The sequence below is a fragment of the Chelonia mydas genome, chromosome 2 (assembly GCF_015237465.2).
Source record: "Chelonia mydas isolate rCheMyd1 chromosome 2, rCheMyd1.pri.v2, whole genome shotgun sequence".
Classification (NCBI taxonomy): Eukaryota; Metazoa; Chordata; order Testudines; family Cheloniidae; genus Chelonia; species Chelonia mydas.
In genome coordinates this window covers 195,803,573-195,823,971 of record NC_057850.1, presented here as the reverse complement: position 1 = coordinate 195,823,971, position 20,399 = coordinate 195,803,573, and the positions used below count along the sequence as shown (strand labels likewise).

General features: G+C 42.2%; 1 protein-coding gene across 1 annotated transcript in view; it reads left to right on the top strand.

Moving 5' to 3' along the window:
- The window catches only part of KCNH8 (potassium voltage-gated channel subfamily H member 8), a 374,236-nt gene that overhangs the window by 125,693 nt on the left and 228,144 nt on the right, over positions 1–20,399 (top strand). The window contains exon 3 of the mRNA XM_007053238.3: positions 16,995–17,126. Coding sequence (XP_007053300.1) covers positions 16,995–17,126 — 132 coding nt within the window. The remainder of the gene's footprint in view (positions 1–16,994; positions 17,127–20,399) is intronic.

Here is a 20,399-nt window from a genome sequence, read left to right as displayed (position 1 = left end):
GAACCTCACTGGATCCCCATTGCTCGAATATTCTGCAACCAGAAAAATACAGCATTGATGAACTATATTTAGACAATTCTCATAAAGTTAAATCAGGTCTTCGGGAGCCCCAGAAGTAGACCAGTAACCAGTAGTAGATTGGACTTTTTCCTACATTTGTGTCTGTCTAAGAAGATGCTACAATGAGCTGTGTAATTGTTGAGGTAGTCAAATGTAACGTTTACACTGAACTTGAATTGCTAGTGAGGTCACAGACTAATTCCCTAAATCTCTCTCAGAACTTGAACAGACTAATCACTTTCTTTCTTAAAGAAAATTTTCCCGTTTTTGGCCAGCTACTTTACTTTTCTCGCTAAAATGACTACTTAAAACTTGTTGTTTTATTGTGATATTTCTCCATTCAAGACTCAATGAAATAGAACACAGCTGTTCTGAAGAGCTCTTTCCTTCCTCTGTCAGTGTAGGTGAATACACTTTAGCAGTTGTATGATACTGAAGGAGTAAGGTATTGCTCAGTGGGAGTAAGGATGCTGGGAGCATTAGCCCTGATAACAAATTAAAACCAAACAAAAAAGAAAGCTAGCAAAACTAAACAGCTTTATTATACAATTACTGAATACCATTTAAGAACTGGCCAAAGTGGGCAGCTGATTAGGAAGTTTAGGGCAGATCCATCTTCTGTGATGATGACCAGACCTGGCAGCCCTAGCTAGGGTTGTCAACTTTCCAATTTCTGGAAACTGGACACTTCTGCTCCTCCCCCTGAGGCCCACCCCCTGCTCCACCCTCTCCGCCAAGGTACCACCCTCCACTCACTCCCCCCCCCCCCCCCCGTGCCCAGCCCGGGGACCACCGCACTCTCCCCATCCCACCAGTTACCTGCAGGGGGGAGGCGCTCTCCTCCCTCTGTGCCTGCCCCCCAGCACGTTCAGCCACCGTCCCTGGCAGCTGGGCCCAGACAGGGTGTGGCCTGCTGCCACTGCTTCTCACAAGCAGGCTCTCTCTGAGGCAGCCCAGTCACTACACTGGGCAGCTGGGCTCTCACACCAACCCAGAGTGGAGTGGCCGGCAGGAGAAGTGGGTGGTCCCACCCCTTTCACTCCCCAGCACATTTCTGGCTCACTCAGCCTGTGACCCTGGCAGCTGGGCCCAGGCAGGGAATGAAAGGGGCAGGACCACCCACTTCTCACGCTGGCCACTCCGCTCTGGATCAGTGTGAGAGCCGATCAGCGTGAGAGCCTACCAGTCAGCTGCCTGGGAGAGAGAGAGAGCCTGGTTGCAGGAGGCAGCAGGCAGCAGTGGGAGAAGGACAGAGTCCCACCCACCCCCAGCAGACAACTCTGGGGAGCATTTGCACCTGTATGCCCCGCCTACACATTGCTCCTGCAGGTGACAACCAGACTTTTGGTGTCCAGTCAGTGTTTCTGACCGGACACTGTCAGATGTCCTTTTTCAACCAGACTTTCCAGTCAAAAACCGGACACTTGGCAGCCCTAGCCTCCGTAACAGAAGGAGAAATCTCTTGTTAGCAAATTAACAATAGAAGCTATCAGCATTTTTTAAACATAGAGTGCAATATCTAAACACAGCAACATGAAAAGGGGGATGAGGGGAAGTAAAAAAGAGCAACCAAGCACTAGTAATGAAAGTCTGATAATATTGTCCAACTGAAATTACATATCCCATTGACCACAGAGTCCATCTTTTTAATTTATAAAGCTAGCTTTACCATTATTCCCACTGGCCTCTTTTACTTATAGCTCAATAGTTCCAGCTCCCTGGTGCTCTACAAATTACATTTAGCTGTCATTTTAAAAACCTTGTATATTAATGTAAGTAGATAGGGAGGAATGCTTTGATGAGAGAGGAAGTTATATCCTATTAACAGTTACTGATAAGAAACACTTTCATACCTTCAGCACCTTTTTTCTCTCTTTCCTCCAAATAATTGACCATATCCACTTGTGGCCACTGATTATCATTTGTATTACTGTGGTGCCTGAAGGCCCTATTGAAGGCCTTATTGTGCCAGGTATCACACAAATACATAGTAAGAGAGAACCCCCTCTGCCCTGAAGAGTTTACAGTTTAAAAAGACAAGACACAGAAAGGATGGGAAATAGGAAGTAGTGTTGTTCCAGCTTTTATGGTGGGGAACCGAGGCACAGAGACATTAAGGGCCAGATTTTCAAAAGAGCTCCACGCCCATTCGGCACCTCCATGAAGTGGCCAGGCTGAGCTTAATGAAAGATTTAAAAAAAAAAGGGAACAAAGCTAATATTTAAAAATAGAAATGGCAGTAAAATAGCCTGTTAGTAACATGATCTGAAACATTCATGATCTCTCACTGTAACTTAATGATATTTAAACAGAAATATTGCTGACTGACTGGAGTTGTTACTGTTCTTACATTGTTGGCATTGAAGTTGACACAACCTACTAACTCCTTTGAACAGCAACATGATTTAATTCTGCCATAATCCAGTGAAAATGGATTTGTTCCAGTAATTTCAAACTGTGATAGTACTTAACCTAATCCATACATGAGTTTTACTACTGATGGCACTCTTAGAGAAAGAAACAGACTTTTTTCTTATTTATAGCAATGTTTGCAAGTGACTGATGTTCACACATATGTGTTTATAGTTTATAGTTTGCAAGTGACATTCACACATATAAGTTTATAGATGCATTTGGGACAATCAGATGTAAGATGTTTCATGCATTTTCTTATTTTTGATCAGTTTTTTTACTGCTTTTTTAAGTGTCCATTTTAAGTACATTGAGATAAGAGTGATGCTCCAGCTCTTTTTCCCCAAGTGGTTACAGTTAAATTCACACTCAGCAGTGTGTATGAGTAGTTCATATAATTAAGTTCCAGTATGCATGACCATGCATTTTTGAACAATGATTTTCACATTTCACAGGTTGCCCATTGACTTAGCATAGTTAGGTTAGCGTTCCTCATGCTCTTCCCCAGTCCCTATCCTAATGTTATGCCTTCTGTAACTTTTGTCACCTTTCTAATCACCCCTCATTTGGAGTTCATTAATAAATCTATGAAACAACACTGGTCCTTGTACTGATCCTTGGAGCACCCCAATGTTAAACTGAATGCTGAAAATAGAGTGACCATTTATTTCTGCTCACTGTCTTCCATTTCTTAGCCATTTTCTATTCCATGACAGCACAATGTCGAGTTCAGACACTTTTCAATATCCTCTGAGTAAGTGGGAGCCTCTGGGAGTCACATTTCAGCCCCTGGTTCCCCCCTTGTCTGTAATCTGCTCCAACCTTGTACCACTAGGAAATCACTTCTCCCTCCATAGAGGCTTAGCTGTGCTGGCCAGTATGTTGGGGTGTAGTCCAGGCTCCACCTGTTCCCACCCATACCCTACTCTCTCTTCACTGACCTGCACAAGAGGGTGAATCATGGCCTCCACACTGCTGCTGCCCTTCCCCTCACAGTATGACCTACGATGTGGGTAGCCCACACAAGCAAATAAGGGGGATACCTTCTTGCCCTTTGTGATGACTTAGTTTCTTTACTACCATCTGTAAAGTGTTTTGTTTAAGACTTTTTGAAAATCCAAATGAATTATATGAACTGATTATCCACATATTTTTATAGACAGACGTTCGAAGAAGATTAGTAGATTATCGGAGAACAATTTTCCTTAATTAACTTAATAGAAGTGATGCTGTTTTGTCTCTATCCTGTCATGTTCATCGAGGTGCTTTGTATTTCTATATTTAATCTTTGACTATTGGCTCTTCCCATAATGTATTCATTCTGGTTCCTCCTAATTCCCATTTTATGCTATTACCTGCCTTAGTCTGTGTTCCTTGGTGTTGGCTTCATGTAGGCTGGATTTCCATATTCTGAAGGATTCCTATGTTGGAATAACTTCTTGAACTTTGTCTTCCAATTCCTCTCTTCTAAAGGGGAATGAATAACTGTCTCTCCTGCTTCAGTAGCCTCTATGCTGAGTGTAAGGATGCCAGTTTTTCTCATTGTTAACTTTAGAGTCGTCTTTACCAAGGCTTCGTCTTGTGCAGAATGCACCTACTCATCTTATCTATGGGTTAGGCTACCTTAAGCAAATCAGATCTGTGCTTTGGTCCCTCCTCTGGCTCTCAGTCTGTTTCCATGACCATTGACGGCCTTGGTCCTGACCTTCAAAGCCATTAAGGAATCATGCCTCAGCTACATTAGATACTATATCTCTAGCTATGAATCACCAAGACAGTTGCTCTTCTCTGGAACAATTCAATTCACAAAGCTCGTGGAAAAACACGTGAAAGACAGTGATGAGATGTTCTTGGACAAGGGGATCCTGCTATTGAATGAACTTCCAGAATAGATTACACAAATCCAGAGTCTGACCACCGTTAGCTCATGCTGCAAGACATTGTTCTTTTGATAAAGCTTCCTCCACCTGTCTAGAATGACATTTACAACAACCACTACCCCATTTAGAAAAACCATTCCCCAACATTATCTCAAGAAGCAGTATCTTGTCCCTGAGAAGGAAAAAATTCAAAGGAATCTGTGAAGTACACTAGGGATCTTGTTATACCAATTTAAGTAATGTGGGACATGCTTAGATCCCATGATTGTAGACTGTGGAAGGAAAGGGATGGGGATGAACCATTGCTTCCCTGATATGTAAAGCAGAATCACAGGAGGGACAGCGGTTGCTGCAGGCTCTGGATTGTTCTGGCAGCTGCGACAGCCTGACTGTGGAACTCAACTTTTCTTAGACTTACTTGGAAAATTTCCGACAAAACAGTTTTTCATTAGAATTTGCTCATTTGTTCAAATCGAAACTTTCCGCAGAGTCTGTTCGAATTTGACAAAGTTCTTCAGGAAACCAGGGCTGATAGTGCTCCATTAAAGAATGTTGGGGCCCTGTGCACTAAGGCAGTTGGGAGACCCCCACCTTCCCTGTCCCTGGGAGAGAGAGGTCCCAGGGCTGTGTATCAGGTCCTGCCTCTGGAGGGCATCAGGGGGAGGCTCCAGGATGAAAGGGAGTTGCGCGGAGGGGGCGGGATTTGTGAGAGGCCTTAGGTGTGGGTGTTGGAGACCAGTCCCAACCTGAACTTATCGTGCAGTGGTTCCTGTCCGGTGGGGCTGACCCAGCTTCCCACTCCAGCTCCCATTGGTTCTCATCACATTGTGCAGGCAGGGCCCTCCTGCTGCAATGCCCAACCAGCTTCCTGGTCTTCATGACTTTTGTTGGCGTGTGTGTGTAGTTCTGATCCCCTCAGCCAGTGATTCCCCCCTTCCCCAAGATGCACCAAGTCATCTTGGTTAAACTGAGCCTGCTGATGGAGCTTTCAAAATCTCTTCCCCAGGGGCTGTTCAGGACTTCCACAGTCTGTGGCTCTGAGGCAGCCATTGCCCTGGAGGCAGATACCCTGTTTACAGGATTCATGACTCAGGAGCAGCCAGCCAGGCAGACTGCCAATGATTCAGGCATCCCAGGGCTTACAAAGTCAATAGTTTGGGGACAGCTAGCCATGGAGACGGTCTCTTTTTTGCTGTGGATTTCAACGTTTTTGGTTTTCATTCTGAATAGTTCCCTGTGGTTTTGTTCCTATCTTTCTCTGTACACCTCTAATTGTGCTAACCCCTGGATTTAGTGTAGGGAGTAGATCTGGCCCAAAACATTATACTACATTGTGTGCTTTTATATAAAATTTCAGCAGTGAAAAGGTTAAACGCTACAATTTTCCAACTCACAGGGTTACTATAAGTCTCTTCCGTGAGCAGGCTCACTCTGTGTACAGCATGTGCTCATGCAGATTCAAATGATGAACTGGGAAGACTAATCCGCTGTACAGCCTTGTGTAATTCCACCGCATGTGCTGTAAAATCCTATTATTCAACGAACGTAACCTGGCAGAAAGGGCAATGACATCAAGCCCAAATCGTGTCCTCTGTGACATGTGAACTCTGAGAACTCTTTCTCAGGATCCAGCTTTAGGAGCTTTTCCAAAAAAGTGTCAGGCAGCACAACTTCAAATGCAAGTGACAGCTCTGTGAGAATGTATGTATATGCTGGACACCTCTTAACTTAGGTTGTAACTCTTGATAGATGTGAAGAGAATTTTTAAAAAATATTAATTAACATAAACTGATGATGATTTGTGGTCCCTCAATTTCGAATATGATCTCTACCACAGATTTACATATAGGTCCTGAGATGACTCAGGAATCTGATCCTGGAACCACAAATCTGCCTGCAGTAGGTACAGGCATTTTTGTGGCAGGCCAGTGGCCTGCTGGGAGAAGGTTATTTCTTTTTTCTTCCTCCTCTCTGTTTTCATCTTTGAGGGCAAGGCGCTTCTCCTTCTCCTCCTCCTGTCTGATGGAGGATATGGCGCCATTGGGGTAGGTTGGCGGCTTGCTGTTCCCAGCTTGTGATGTCCACATCCTTTTTTCTTAAGATATACTGTCAATGTGTCTTTATAGCATTTCCTCTGACCACCACCCGATCTCTGACCATGAGTGAGCTGAGAGTAGAGGACTTGTTTTGGGAGATGAGTCTGGCATCCGCACACAGTGTCCAGCCCCAGCGAAGTTGGAGCAGGAGGATCATTGCTTCAATGCTGGTGACATTGGCTTCAGCGAGGATGCTGACGTTAGTGCGGTGATTTTACCACTTGATGCGAAGGATCTTCCGGAGGCATCGTTGGCGATACTGCTCCAAACTTTTCAGTTGCTGTCGATAGGTCACCCAGGTTTCGCATCCACAGAGGAGTGTAGGAACAATTGTCTTACAGACCTGGATTTTGGTGTCCTGCTGTAGGTCACGGTCCATGAAAATGTGTCGGAGCAATTTCCCAAAGGAAGCACTTGCGCACTGTGCTGGATCTCACTATTGATTTTTGCATTTTGAGAAAGCTGGCTACCAAGGTGCTCAACTGTCTCCAAAGTCTGACCCTCGGTGGTGATTTGTGTTGGGACATGTGCAAGGCCTGAAGCAGGTTGATAAAGCACTTTAGTCTTCTCAATATTGAGTGAGAGTCCTAGGCTTTGGTAAGCTTGTGCAAGACAATCCAGTATGGATTGAAGGTCATTCTCAGTGTGCCCAAGGATGACACAGTCATCAGCATACTGAAGATCAGTAATGGACGCTTTGAAGACTTTAGAGTTCGGGCAGAGATATTGAAGATTAAAGAGCTGCCCATCCATTCTGTATTGAATGTCAACTCCATTGGAGAGGTGGTCTTTAACAAGGCCCAAAATGACTGCTAAATAAATGGAAAACAGGGTTGGGGCAATAATGCATCCTTGCTTAACCCCAGTTTTTATTACGAAAGGTTCTGTCTCAAGGCCATTACAGAGAACCATGGCAGTCATCTGATCACTGAGAACCCTTAGGATCTTAATAAATTTTGGACGGCAGCCAAATCTAGCCAGCACCTTCCAAGTCAAAGGCCTTTGTCAAATAGATGAAAGCCATGTAAAGGTACTGATTTTGCTCCTGAGACATTTCCTGGATTTGGCGGGCAATGAAGATCATGTTAGTTGTCTAGCAGGATGATCTAAAACCGTCAATATTTCCTCAGAAAGGGGAAGTAATCGGTTTAAGAGGACACAGGCATGAATTTTCCTTGCTGTAGATAGCGAGGCAATGTCTCAATAGTTTCCACACTCCGACTTATCTCCTTTCTTAAAGATTGTAACAATGTTAGCGTTTCTCAAGTCTTCTGGAATCTTCTCATTATACCAGATATGAAGAAAGTTTGTGGAGCTTCCCTACCAGTTCTTCACCTCCAAACTTGTAGACTTCAGCTGGTATGCCATCTGGCCCTGCTGCCTTGTTCTTAGTTTGCATAACGGCTTGTGTTACTTCTTTGAAGGTGGGAGGGGTCAGCAAGAGATTCTCTTTCATGTCATTGAGATATAGATTCAATAGTGGCATCAGAGACAGTTGACTTATGGTTCAGGAGTAACTCAAAATGCTCCTTCCATCTGGCTTTGCTGTCCTTAAAATATGTTGACCTGTCTTGGGCTCAGAGTGGTGTGGGTCCATGGGAGCATGGGCCATATATGGCCCTTCTTGCCTGAAAGAAACTTCTCATGTCATGTTTATCAGCATATAAAGCTCAATCTCCTTGGCTTTTTCTCGCCGCCACTTATTTTTGATGTCATGGATTTTCCTTTGGGTTTCAGCCTTGAGTGGCCTGTATGACTTTCTTCTGTTGGTGTGATATGTCATTTTGCCACATGCAGTGAGCTTTTCTTTTCTGGTCAAGCTGGCCCCGAATCTCAGCATCGTTCTCATCAAACCAATCTTGGTGATGGTGAGTAATACAGCCAGTGGACTCAGCACATGCCGAGAGAACAGCAGTCTTTAATCCTTTCCAGAAATTTTCATTGTCATCATCAGCTGTAGGAATAGTGGCAAACTTCTCTTGGAGATGCTGCTGCAGTTTCTCCCGAATCACTATATCTTCAAGAGACTTGACGTTGAATTTCTTTTATACTGATTTTGCCCGCTTGTGATGCCTTGAGGTGATCTGGAAATTCATGATTGATCTAACAAGGCGGTGGTCTGTCCAACAGTCATCGATTCCACGCATGGCCCTTGTGATGCGGACATCCTTCCAATCTTGAGCTTTAACAATGACATAGTCAAGAACGTGCCAATGCCTGGAGTGAGGGTGTCTCCAGATGGTCTTATACATCTCACTTTGTCTAAAGAGGGTTTTTGTATGATCAGGCCATGTTCTACACACTTGCTCAGGAGGAGGATGCCGTTGGAGTTGGCCTTTCCTACTCCTTCTTTTCCGATAGTGCCATTCCAGAGATCCGACTCCTGCCCAACTCTAGAGTTAAAATCTCCAAGGAGAATTATCTTGTCCTCCTTGGGAATGTTGGTCAAGATTCTGTCAAGATCTGTATAGAATTGTTCCTTGATATCCTTAATAGAATCAAGCATTGGGGCATACGCACTGATGACAGCAGCAGACTGGTTGTTGCTGAGCTCAAGATGAAGAGTCGTAAGACGTTCATTGATTCCTACAGAAAATTCTATAAACTGACTGACAAACTTATTCCTAATTGTAAAACTGACACCATGAATGCACCTGTTCTCTGCAGATTTTCCTTTCCAGGAAAGTAGCCTCCACCTTCTTCTCTGTTGACCTTCGTGTGGGCACCTTATCTGACTCCGGGCAGTATCGTTGATATTATATTTCACAAGTCCCCTGGTGGCGAGAGCAGTTCTTCTTGCTGGCCATACATTATCTCTGTTTTCCATCAGGGTGCGAACTTTCCATGTAGCAAAAGTCACTGTCTTTTTATAGGTTTAACCACAGGCAGAGTGATCCCACTGGATGCAGTAATCCAGCCAGGAGTGTATGAGACAGCCTAGGTTTAGGGCACCTTTTCTATCCCTCTCCCCATGAAGGGTGAGCAGAGGGGATCCTAAAGAGGACTGCTGAGTCGCCATAGTAGCTACCTGTCTCAGTCCAGGTGCCAGATGACCATCTAACTACCACTGCCTACATGCAGATTCATGGCTAGGGACTGCCAGATTCACTAATCCTGTCCCTGTCACCACTAGTCTGTTGCTGCAGGGCTTGGAAGGATGGAAAGATGTTATTTCCCGTGGTAGAATCCTACACGTGATTTCTTTTAATGTAGGGAAGCTGGTGCACCTACCGTGACCACACTATCATGACAAGTTGGAGGTCTGAGGCCCAATGGTAGGGAAAGTCCCAGATGACTGGAGATCTCCACTTGCTGCAGCCTTCATCCACTTTCAAGGCCTTGAAATCTGAGGACCCTCTTCCACTGATCCACAATTGAGGACTAGGGGAATTGGACTGTGCTTTGTCTGGGACTTCCCCTCAAACCTGTTCACCTTGGGAGACCCTACCAGGAACATGAAGCTCCTGACAATTTAGCTCTGAGGTTCACTGAAGCACAGAAGACCCTCCACCACAGCAAGGTGATGGTCCCCAGAGGGGATGGACATAAAAAATAGCAAGAGAAGTAATTTTTTTCTTGTTCAGTAACAAACATCCCTGAACCAAGTTAAAACATGAAACTCTGTTGGAAAATCGACCTAACTGTAACCAAGATGATAGGCTATATTTCTAAAGTAAGCTTTTTAGCAGTAGAGTAGAAGACTAATCTACACATATAAACCCTTGAAACAGTAACATTTTTCCAGTGAATAAGGTGCCTAATATTCTAAAAAAAAAATGCTACTTTTATTCATTATAAGAGGAGTGAGACTGGAGTAAATGCAAAAGCTTCCAGATTCCAGGAGAATTCCATCAAGAAGGCAGTTTGTGAAAATAGCTGCTTCACCACAGGAGACATGATGAGCTTCAACTCCCCAGAAACCTCATGTACACAGTTTAATTTATGCCCTAATTCATGATTAGAACAAGATGACTGGAAACTCTTACCTCGGAGGGAGAGTTTTGCATCCACTCTTGGTTTTGTAAATGAAAACAACTAACATTTTCATTCTGTTCCTTAAAAGGGGGCTTCAAAATGATGCTCAAAGAACAATAAACTTGTGTGACTATTTAGTTTTAAAATAATGTTGTGTTTATTCTAAACCTTCCAGCTGAATATATGGCCATCCATGGTGATGAATACATTAGATAATGTTTTTGGATCAGACAGACAAGGCAACAAGGAACAAACAAAAGACTGAAATAAAACTCATTATATATACTGGATATTTCATTAACTTATAAAAATGAACTGTTTGGGGGGAGGAATAGCTCAGTGGTTTGAGCATTGGCCTTCTAAACCCAGGGTTGTGAGTTCAATCCTTGAGGGGGCCATTTCGGGATTTGGGTCAAAAATTGGGGATTGGCCCTGCTTTGAGCAGGGGGTTGGACTAGATGACCTCCTGAGGTCCCTTCCAACCCTGATAGTCTGAGTCTATGATTCCATGATTTTTAAGAGTAAAAATTCCTTTTAGTCCAGTTTTCAGGGATGGCAGTACATTCTCAGTTACCTGAAAAAAGTACATTCACTAGTGTGATTACTTGCTTATTCTGAACTTGGAGCTATTAGCATCCAGCAGCATTAGGCACCAAGTATGTGACTGTGATCCTTAATGATAGGATACAGCAATGCTGGTGATCAAGGGGAAGTAAACATTGCCTGCTGGTTGATGACTGGCAAATAAAGGGAAATAACAGAGGTTGACAGAAGGAAATACGTTGAGAACAAAACAGTGGAGGGGTTGGAATGTTGAGAAGGGGAATGATCTGGAGAGGATCTTTCTCTAACAAATTATTCCACGGAGACAAAAGTTGGAGGACCACCATTGTAAATGATCCAAATACATGTAACTCATTGGGGTGTGTGTTTGTTTTCAATTACAGTATACTAGGGAATAATTATATCGCTAGAGTTACAACAGCCACTAAGTACTACAGCTAGAAAAAAACCTATTGAACCTGTCTATCGTTAAAGAAATGGAGATCTGACACTGAATAGCTAACCAAACCCTTTCTAGATTAGTGCTCTATAAGGTCAACTGCCACCACTAATGTAATTGGTACATTGTAATGCCCTTGGAAAATAATTGGGGGAACTGCAGACAGCTTTGATCCAAAAACTATTCACGTCAGTGGGAATCTTTCCGTTGACTTCAATGGTGTTTGGATCAGACCCTAAAAGAATAATTTTGTTGTTTCCCTAACTGTTGGATATGTAATCTGGTAAACTCATGACACTGGGAGGTTACTGTCTTTTTAAATGGAGTCTCCTCTTAATCTGTTGTAGGAGACAGGAAAAAGGAAATTAGAGCAGAGTAAAAGTAAGTAGTGCACATAAGGACAAAGGAAGAAAGTCACGTGGCTGCAGCAAGGACTGCTTAGCTTTTTAGTTTTTGTTCAGTGAAGTTCAAGGAAGTGTAATTGAAGGATTTCAAAATTGTGAGTTTTATAACTGCAACATCCTTTTCCGTCGGTGAATGGAGAGAGGGGAAAAGTGTGAGTAAACAAAGACAGAATGTAAATGTGGATATATATTGCTCTATGTGTACTAGAGTCCATAAGTTATCTACCAGTATATGAAAACTACACTGTATATTATGCCTTAAATCTGCCTTAAGGTTGCAGAGTCAAACTCTCCAAAGTTACGAAATGACAGAACTAAGGTTGCCTGTGCCATCTTAATTCAGCCCCCTCCTACATGTGCATTATATTAATGTGACTTTATATGACACTGAAAGTTTGTGGCAGAGCTAAGAATGGAACTCAGCTCTCTTGGGTACCAGTCCAAAGCCTTAAACACAGAAACATCTCCTTGTTGTTCTTACAACCCTCTGCCTTATTCACTGTCCATCCCATGCATCTACAGGGTCCTGTAGATCATGGAATTATAGACTGCATCATAATGTGTATATACACAAGAGGTCTGAATTTTTTAATAGAATTTCCGATTTTGCTGCAGCCAGGAACCTGACATTTCGTTTTGTCCTCTTGCCCTGCTAAAATCTACCTGCAGCTGTCTTTAACTCTCCAGCTTTTCCCGTGAACAGAACGGAGTTAAAGCACTGCTGGTCCTGGCCCAAGCATAGCCCTGCTCCTATTTGCCATGGCAACCGGGAATCAAGGATATTTAATGCAGATACAATAAGTTAGACTTACCACCTAATTTAGGAGGTGCTTGCTACAGAATTTGGTCCTACTGTGCAGCAAAATACTCAGAACCCTGATTACATCTTATCGACAAATAGCCAGTATATGTAGCCTCAGTACCATCTCTATATTCTAATGATATTATAATACCCTGGAGATGTCCCCTCTAGGTCCCTGTCCAAAATTTTGGACCAGCCAAAGAAGAGACTGCCCCCAAGAGAGTCTATTGCTGGTTTTACTTTGATCCTTGTGTATGTTGGGACAAGATTTAGAGAGTTTAGCTTGTGCTCTGCGCCCTTTCAATGCTCATGCAGTACAGGTGCTATCAACAAAGCTCATGATTGTACGTCTCACAACTGAGACTTAAGCAGATCTCAGTAGTTGGAGGGGGAAACGCATCATTTTGTAGTGGTCAGAATACTTATCTTTTAAAGTTTCTGGCATTATAAAGGAAGAGTGCTGCTTGAAACCTTAAAGTTGTTTGGTTTTTTGAAGAAAGGTTAGTATCTCAGTTTCTGCACAGACTCCCAGCTGAAGGCAGTTTGCGCTTATTTTGATAGAGGGAGTGGAGAATAGGTAGAAGTAGCTGTGGATGAGAGGGTGACCATAAAATAGTCACCTCTGTGTTGCTGAGAAAAGCTATTGGGCTAGTTGGATTGCTCTATGATGAGATTTTTCTTTTGTTCTGCCTCTCCCTCCTGTCCTTGATGTGCTATTCTCTGGCTGAAGGATATTAAAATATATTTTGAGGCTTCGGATCTTACTGTAAGGGAAAGAAAGGAAGCTTTCTGATAGAGAAGTAGCCAGGGGCAATAAAGAAAGCCCATAAAAATAAAGCTACAAAGGAAATCTTTTTGGTAGACAATGATTTGTTGACAATGGCAATGCCCTTTGTATGCACTAGCTGAAGCTGGAAAGGAATTCTCAGAATCAAATTAATCATTTCAGATAAAGTTACCAAATAGAAAATGCAAAGTAATGCACATTGGAAAACATAATTCCAACAACACACATAAAATGATGGGATCTAAATTAGCTGTTACCACTCAAGAAAGAGATCTTGGGGTAAATCTCTGAAAACATCCACTCAATGTGCAGCGGCAGTCAAAAAAGCAAACAGAATGTTGGGAATCATTAAGAAAGGGATAGATTATAAACAGTAAATATCATATTGCCTCTATATAAATCCATGGTACACCCACATCTTGAATAGTGCATGCAGATGTGGTCACCCCATCTCAAAAAAGATATATTGGAATTGGAAAAAGTTCAGAAAAGGGCAACAAAAATTATTAGGGGTATGGAACGGCTTGCATATAAGGAGCAATTAATAAGACTGGGACTTTTCAGCCTGGAAAAGAGACAACTAAGGGGGGATAGAGGTCTATAAAATCATGACTGGAGTGGAGAAAGTAAATAAGGAAGTGTTATTTACTCCATCATAACACAAGAGCTAGAGGTCACCAAATGACGTTAATCAGCAGAGTTTTAAAACAAACAAAAGGAAGTATTTCTTCACACATCACACAGTCAACCTGTGGAACTCCTTGAGCCAGAGGATGTTGTGAAGGCCAAGACTATAACAGCGTTCATAAAAGAACTAGAGAAGTTCATGGAGAATAGGTCCATCAATGGTTATTAGCTAGGATGAACAGGCATGGTGTCCCTAGCCTCTGTTTGCCAAAAGCTGGGAATTAGCGATAGTGGATGGATCACTTGATGATTACCTGTTCTGTTCATTCCCTCTGGGGCACCTGGCATTGGCCACTGTTGGAAGACAGGATACTGGGCTAGATGGACCTTTGATCTGACCCAGTATGGCCATTCTTACACCAAATGTATTTGCTAGAATGTATTAATATATATTTTTTAAAATGTCTGATGCCTGTAACATAATTGCCACTAATTCAGTGCTTTAATGGCTGTTTCTGTATTGTTAATGTTAAAACTATAACAAAACAATAGAAAAGAGAAAAGAAATTCAGCTACTTCTAGAGTGGATAATAATAGCTGTTTAAAAAAGCATAGCGGCCAGAAACAACAGTTTTGCAGAGGAAGTGAAGAGTAACATTGTATCCAATTGAAACTATGGGAGAAATTTAGCTAGGCAGAATGTAATTTTAAAAAATGGAATTTGGCCAAGTGATATGAGTTATAGTAATATTCTTTAGAGGCTTGCAATTCTCTCTCAGAAAACTAAAAAATTTTACTGATGCTCTTCAGTTTGGATACGCCAGTATAGATTGATGTATTGGTTGCTTTTCAACAAATGAGTGACAGGAAGTAGCACCAATCAGATTTTCCCAAAGGTTTTGATAAAGGAGATAACAGTAGTCCTACCCTCTCTCTCTCTGCTTCTTGCTTTGTCTTGCTCAAAGATGCTCACAATAAAATGTGCTTGCTCCATCATGTCTGCATGAAAAGGAATAAGAAATTCAGGATGGAAAAAAGGGGGAATAAGCAGGCAGAAATCTCTTGCTTCTGATCTCCCATTTCTGCCCTCTTTTATGCTGGTATCTTTGCTTGCACTGTCTTCACAGCTTACAAAATAGGGTGTTTAAAACCCAGGGTAGACCCATTTTGTTTCATCTGCCATATCCTTCTTTCCTCCCTTTCTCACTTTCCTGTTTTCCTTCAAACTGGGAGCCTTGTCCCAGCTGCAGGTTAAATTTACTAACCTACCTAAATGCTGCCCAACTGCCTCCAGAGAGCTGTGACTGAGTTGGGAGAGGAACAATTGATTTTCCTTTGAAGCATCCTACTGGAACTTCAACTACAATAACACTTCAAGGGTAACAGCTACATCCCCTGCTAGGCTCAGCCCCCGCTCTCAAGAGGCCATCAAGTTGATTTTATATTAAAATTTAGATTAGACAGCTGAATTGTAAGCAAATTTGCAGTGCCCGGTACCATTTCTTAAACTGCAGAGTTGAGAAGAGAGAAAATAGGGGGACAGGGACAAGAGCGCCAAAAGCAAGCAGCTGTAATCTGCTCTTCCAATCAGTCTTTTCTGAGCTCACCCATATTTATATACGTATTAGCTATGTATTTTTAATGATAGCTAGTGGCCCAGGGACCATGTTTAGTTTTATTTCATGAGAACTGGAAGTAGCCTTTGAGCATTAAATTGTTGCCAAAAGAGCAGTGAGATGGATAGGATATAGGAGTCTCGGGGTCAGGCACTCCCAAAAACAAATTTCAAATGAAAAAGACTTAGTCCGAAAACAATGATCCATCCCACTGCGAACATTAGTGGTCTGTTGGTATGCTTGAAGTGGCTGAAGGTAATTGTTTTTGACTTTGTGACTTACAGAGATGGGCCCAAGCTGCATACTACAATTAGAATCTAGACTGATTTACCCCAAAATCAGTGGGGTTTGGATCCAGGGTTTTGGTGTGAGCTCAGCTTTACTCACAATGTGCTTGAACTATGCAGCAGTACAACACCAACACACTGGCAATAATTAGCTCCTATGCTGAATTATCTGGGTGAATTACAACCCCAGTGCTTAAGACCATCAGACTGAATGTCCTATTTTCCAAGGATGGTGTGACTTTAAAAAACCGAAAAACAAAACAAAAAACTTTCTATTTACATAACGTAATTATTAAGTGACAATTTGACACTAAATAGGCAAGTTGAGTTTTACATTTAAAAAAAAAGTATTTTTTACCCAGGCTACTAACTGGTATTACCGCAATTAACATGTAAAAGGGAAGATCTTTATTGTCATTAATTTTCACAGATAAAATGTAAGTATTATAATACTCATCTTACATGAAATACAAGGACTTTGAGTTTTCACTTGCCTAAGTTTAACACCTCAGGTTTGAATAACTGTACTTAAAATAGAAATTAAAGTCACAAGTCTGATTAGTTTAAATATCTTTGAATTAGTGAAGTGATACACTAGCTACTGGGTCTTCTGCTAAGGGATGATGAGAAAGCCAAGTCTGATGATGAATCTAAGGTAAAGATATTTCATAGTAAACATGGAAGCTTCAGATATCAGAGTTAACACAGTGGCAGGTACTCCATTAAAAGAGGAAGTGCCAGCATCAGTTAAGATTTCAAAGGAAAAGGTGGTTTGAGAGAAGTAAGAAGCTTCATTAAACTCCATTAATGTTCCCAGTAGATAAATTTTGCATCTAAATTAATTCCTTGATTCCACAGAATGCAGCACTACTGAGCTTCGACCAATGATGCAAAGAGATTTACATGAGCTGAACATCTGTGATTTCCTGACTGACCTTCTAAATACGACTTTTTGTTAGAATTATGTTAGTTGCAGCTTTAATAGTTTGGATTTTTTCAACAAAAAGACAGCTGTTTGAATTTAATTCATTCTGTATCCTTACAGGGTCTTCATTCTGGTGCCTACTGGACATTGTTCCTATAAAGAACGAGAAAGGAGATGTAGTACTGTTTCTGGCCTCTTTCAAAGATATAACAGATACAAAGGTGAAGATTGCTCCAGAAGATAAAAAAGAAGGTCTGTATAGTTTCTAACAAACACTGATAAATACTATTGATACTTCACGTTTTGAGATATAGTCACCATTAAATAAAGGAGTCGGGGTGGAAATTCTTTTGAAGTTCCGTTTTAAAATTCAAAAGAGTACATTTATGTAGGACTTTTGGGGCTAGAAATGTAACCAAAATCAAAGAACTAATGATACGGAAAATGCAATTTTGTTCCGTTTTATATTCGTTTTAATTTAGATCTTGCTCCACATTCTACAAGTTAAGTATCAGGGGATAGCCGTGTTAGTCTGTGTCAAGGTTCCTTCCCCACTCTGAACGCTAGGGTACAGATGTGGGGACCTGCATGAAAAAACCCCCTAAGCTTATTTTTACCAGCTTACGTTAAAACTTCCCCAAGGTACAAACTATTTTACCTTTTGCTCCTGGACTTTATTGCTGCCACCACCAAGCGTCTAACAAATATATAACATGGAAAGAGCCCGCTTGGAAGTGTCTTTTCCCCCCAAAATCCTCCCAAACCCCTTTCGTGGGGAAGGCTTGATAAAAATCCTCACCAGTTTGCATAGGTGAACACAGGCCCAAACCTTTGGATCTTAAGAACAATGAAAAAGCAATCAGGTTCTTAAAAGAAGAATTTTAATTAAAGAAAAAGTAAAGGAATCACCTCTGTAAATCAGGATGGTAAATACCTTACAGGGTAATCAGATTCAAAGCATAGAGAATCCCTCTAGGCAAAATCTTAAGTTACAAAAAGACACAAAAACAGAAATATACATCCCATTCAGCACAACTTATTTTATCAGCCATTTAAACAAAACAGAATCTAACATATATCTAACTAGATTGCTTTTTAGCCCTTTACAGGAGTTCTGACCTGCATTCATGCTCTGGTCCCGGCAAAAGCAACACACAGACAGAGAGAACCCTTTGTTCCCCACCCGCTCCAGCTTTGAAAGTATCTTGTCTCCTCATTGGTCATTTTGGTCAGGTGCCAGCGAGGTTATCTTTAGCTTCTTAACCCTTTACATGTGAAAGGGTTTTTTCCTCTGGCCAGGAGGGATTTAAAGGTGGTTAGCCTTCCCTTTATATTTATGACAGTCTGTATCCACAAAAACAACAAGGAGTCTGGTGGCACCTTAAAGACTAACAGATTTATTTGGGCATAAGCTTTCGTGGGTAAAAAACCCCACTTCTTTAGATGCATGGAGTGAAAATTACAGATGCAGGCATTATTATTCTGACACATGAAGAGAAGGGAGTTACCTCACAAGTGGCAAACCAGTGTTGACAGGGCCAATTCGATCAGGGTGCATGTAGTCCACTCCCAATAATAGATGAGGAGGTGTCAATTCCAGGGGAGGGAAAGATGGTTTTGTAATGAGCCAGCCACTCCCAGTCCCTATTCAGGGCCAAATTGATGATAAATTTGCAAATAAATTTTAGTTCTGCTGTTTATCTTTGAAGTCTTGTACAGCCCCCAGCTAAAACCTCTCCAGCACATTATCAACGATCTACAACCTATCCTGGAAGATGATCGCTCACTCACAGAGGTTGGGAGGCAGGCCAGTCCTCACTTACAGACAGCCCCCCAACCTGAAGCAAATACTCACTAGCAACTACAGACAACACCACAGAAACACTAACCCAGGAACCAATCCCTGTAGCAAACCTCGTTTCCTACTCTGTCCCCATATCTACTTTAGCAACACCATCAGAGGACTAACCACATCAGCCACAACATGAGAGGCTCATTTACCTGCACATCTACTAATGTTATATATGTCGTCATGTGCCAGCAATGCCCCTCTGCCATGTACATTGGCCAAACAATATAATGATTGGACATGTCTGCATAACGGTGTTTACTAATAGGATTTTCTTTCAACCTTTGCTGTCTTCTCTCTGTCCTATACAGAAAAGACCTTCCACCAGCTATTCATTGGACATAATCAAAGAGGGCATAGTAAAACTTACTGATTTCTAAACTATTGAGCATGTCATTTGCAACCACTGCCTTGAGTTCCTGTCATCTATTCTATCCTGAATCCTTCAAAACACCACTGAAACTACTCTTGCCAAGATCCTTAATGATTTCTTAATGGTCACATCTCAGGATATCTACTCCAACCTCATCCTCCTTAACTGCTCTGCTGATTTTGATGCTGTTCATCATGCCTTCCTTCCTGAAATCTTGTCCTCCCTGGGCTTTCATGATGATGTTCTTCCCCTAGTATCCTCCTATCTCTCTGGCTGCTCTTTTGGCATCTCTTCCACTATGTTGTCATTCTGCTTCCATAGGATCCCATTCTTGGCCCCCTCCTCTTCTTGCTCTAGACTGTTTATTTGGGTGATCTCATTTGCTTACACAGCTTCAATTACTATATTTATACTAGTTGATTGCCAAACTAACTGCCCATTCTTGACTAATTTCACTTCATCTTGGCTCAAATCTCAGATTCTGTCTCTGACCTTTCCTTCTGAATGTCTCGGCAGCAACTCAAACTTAACCAAAAAAGAACTCCTCATGATGCCATCCTTGAAATGGCCACTCGTCTGCTGCTCTCTCAAACAGCTGAGTTTTCTTCCACACTGCTCCTATGTATGTATAGTTCTCCTTGAATTAATCTGTATGGCTACTACCTTCTCCCAAAAATCCACTGCTGCTATGAAGCCGACAAGAAATCATCCAAGCAATGATGGCTAGCTTGTGCAATAGCTTACCAATGGAACCACATGATAACTTCATTTCCTAGGTCATCTCTCTACCCTTCAGTCTTGTTGTTTGTCACCCTTGCTTGTTGCTGCTTCTTTCAAATCAGACGGTAAGTTCTTTGGGCCAGGAACCAGATCTACTTGTATGTTTGCACAGATTCTAGCACAATGCATTCCCAATTGCTTTATGCTTCCCCAGTATAAATAATAGTGACTGGTAGTAATGGAGTCTACAAATCCCATACTGAGCAAAGGCAGAAGGAGGAGGGGAGCTTCTCCTGCCTGCAGGCAAGCAGTTTGACCACACTCCCATGCAGCTGCCACAACTGCCAGTCATGGAGGGAGGCACCCTCACCTGCAACCAATGAGGGGGGAAAAGGCCTGCTATAAGAGGAGGGCAATCAGAGAGGGAGGAAAGGCAGAAAGGCCTGGGACACGGAAGGGACAACACCCCTGCACCAGGCTGCTTCCAGGAATAAGACCCAAAGAGACACAAGCAAACCCCTGGGCCTAATTAGAGGCCACAGTCCAAGAACTGCCCTGATCGGGGACTAACCAAAGGAAACCA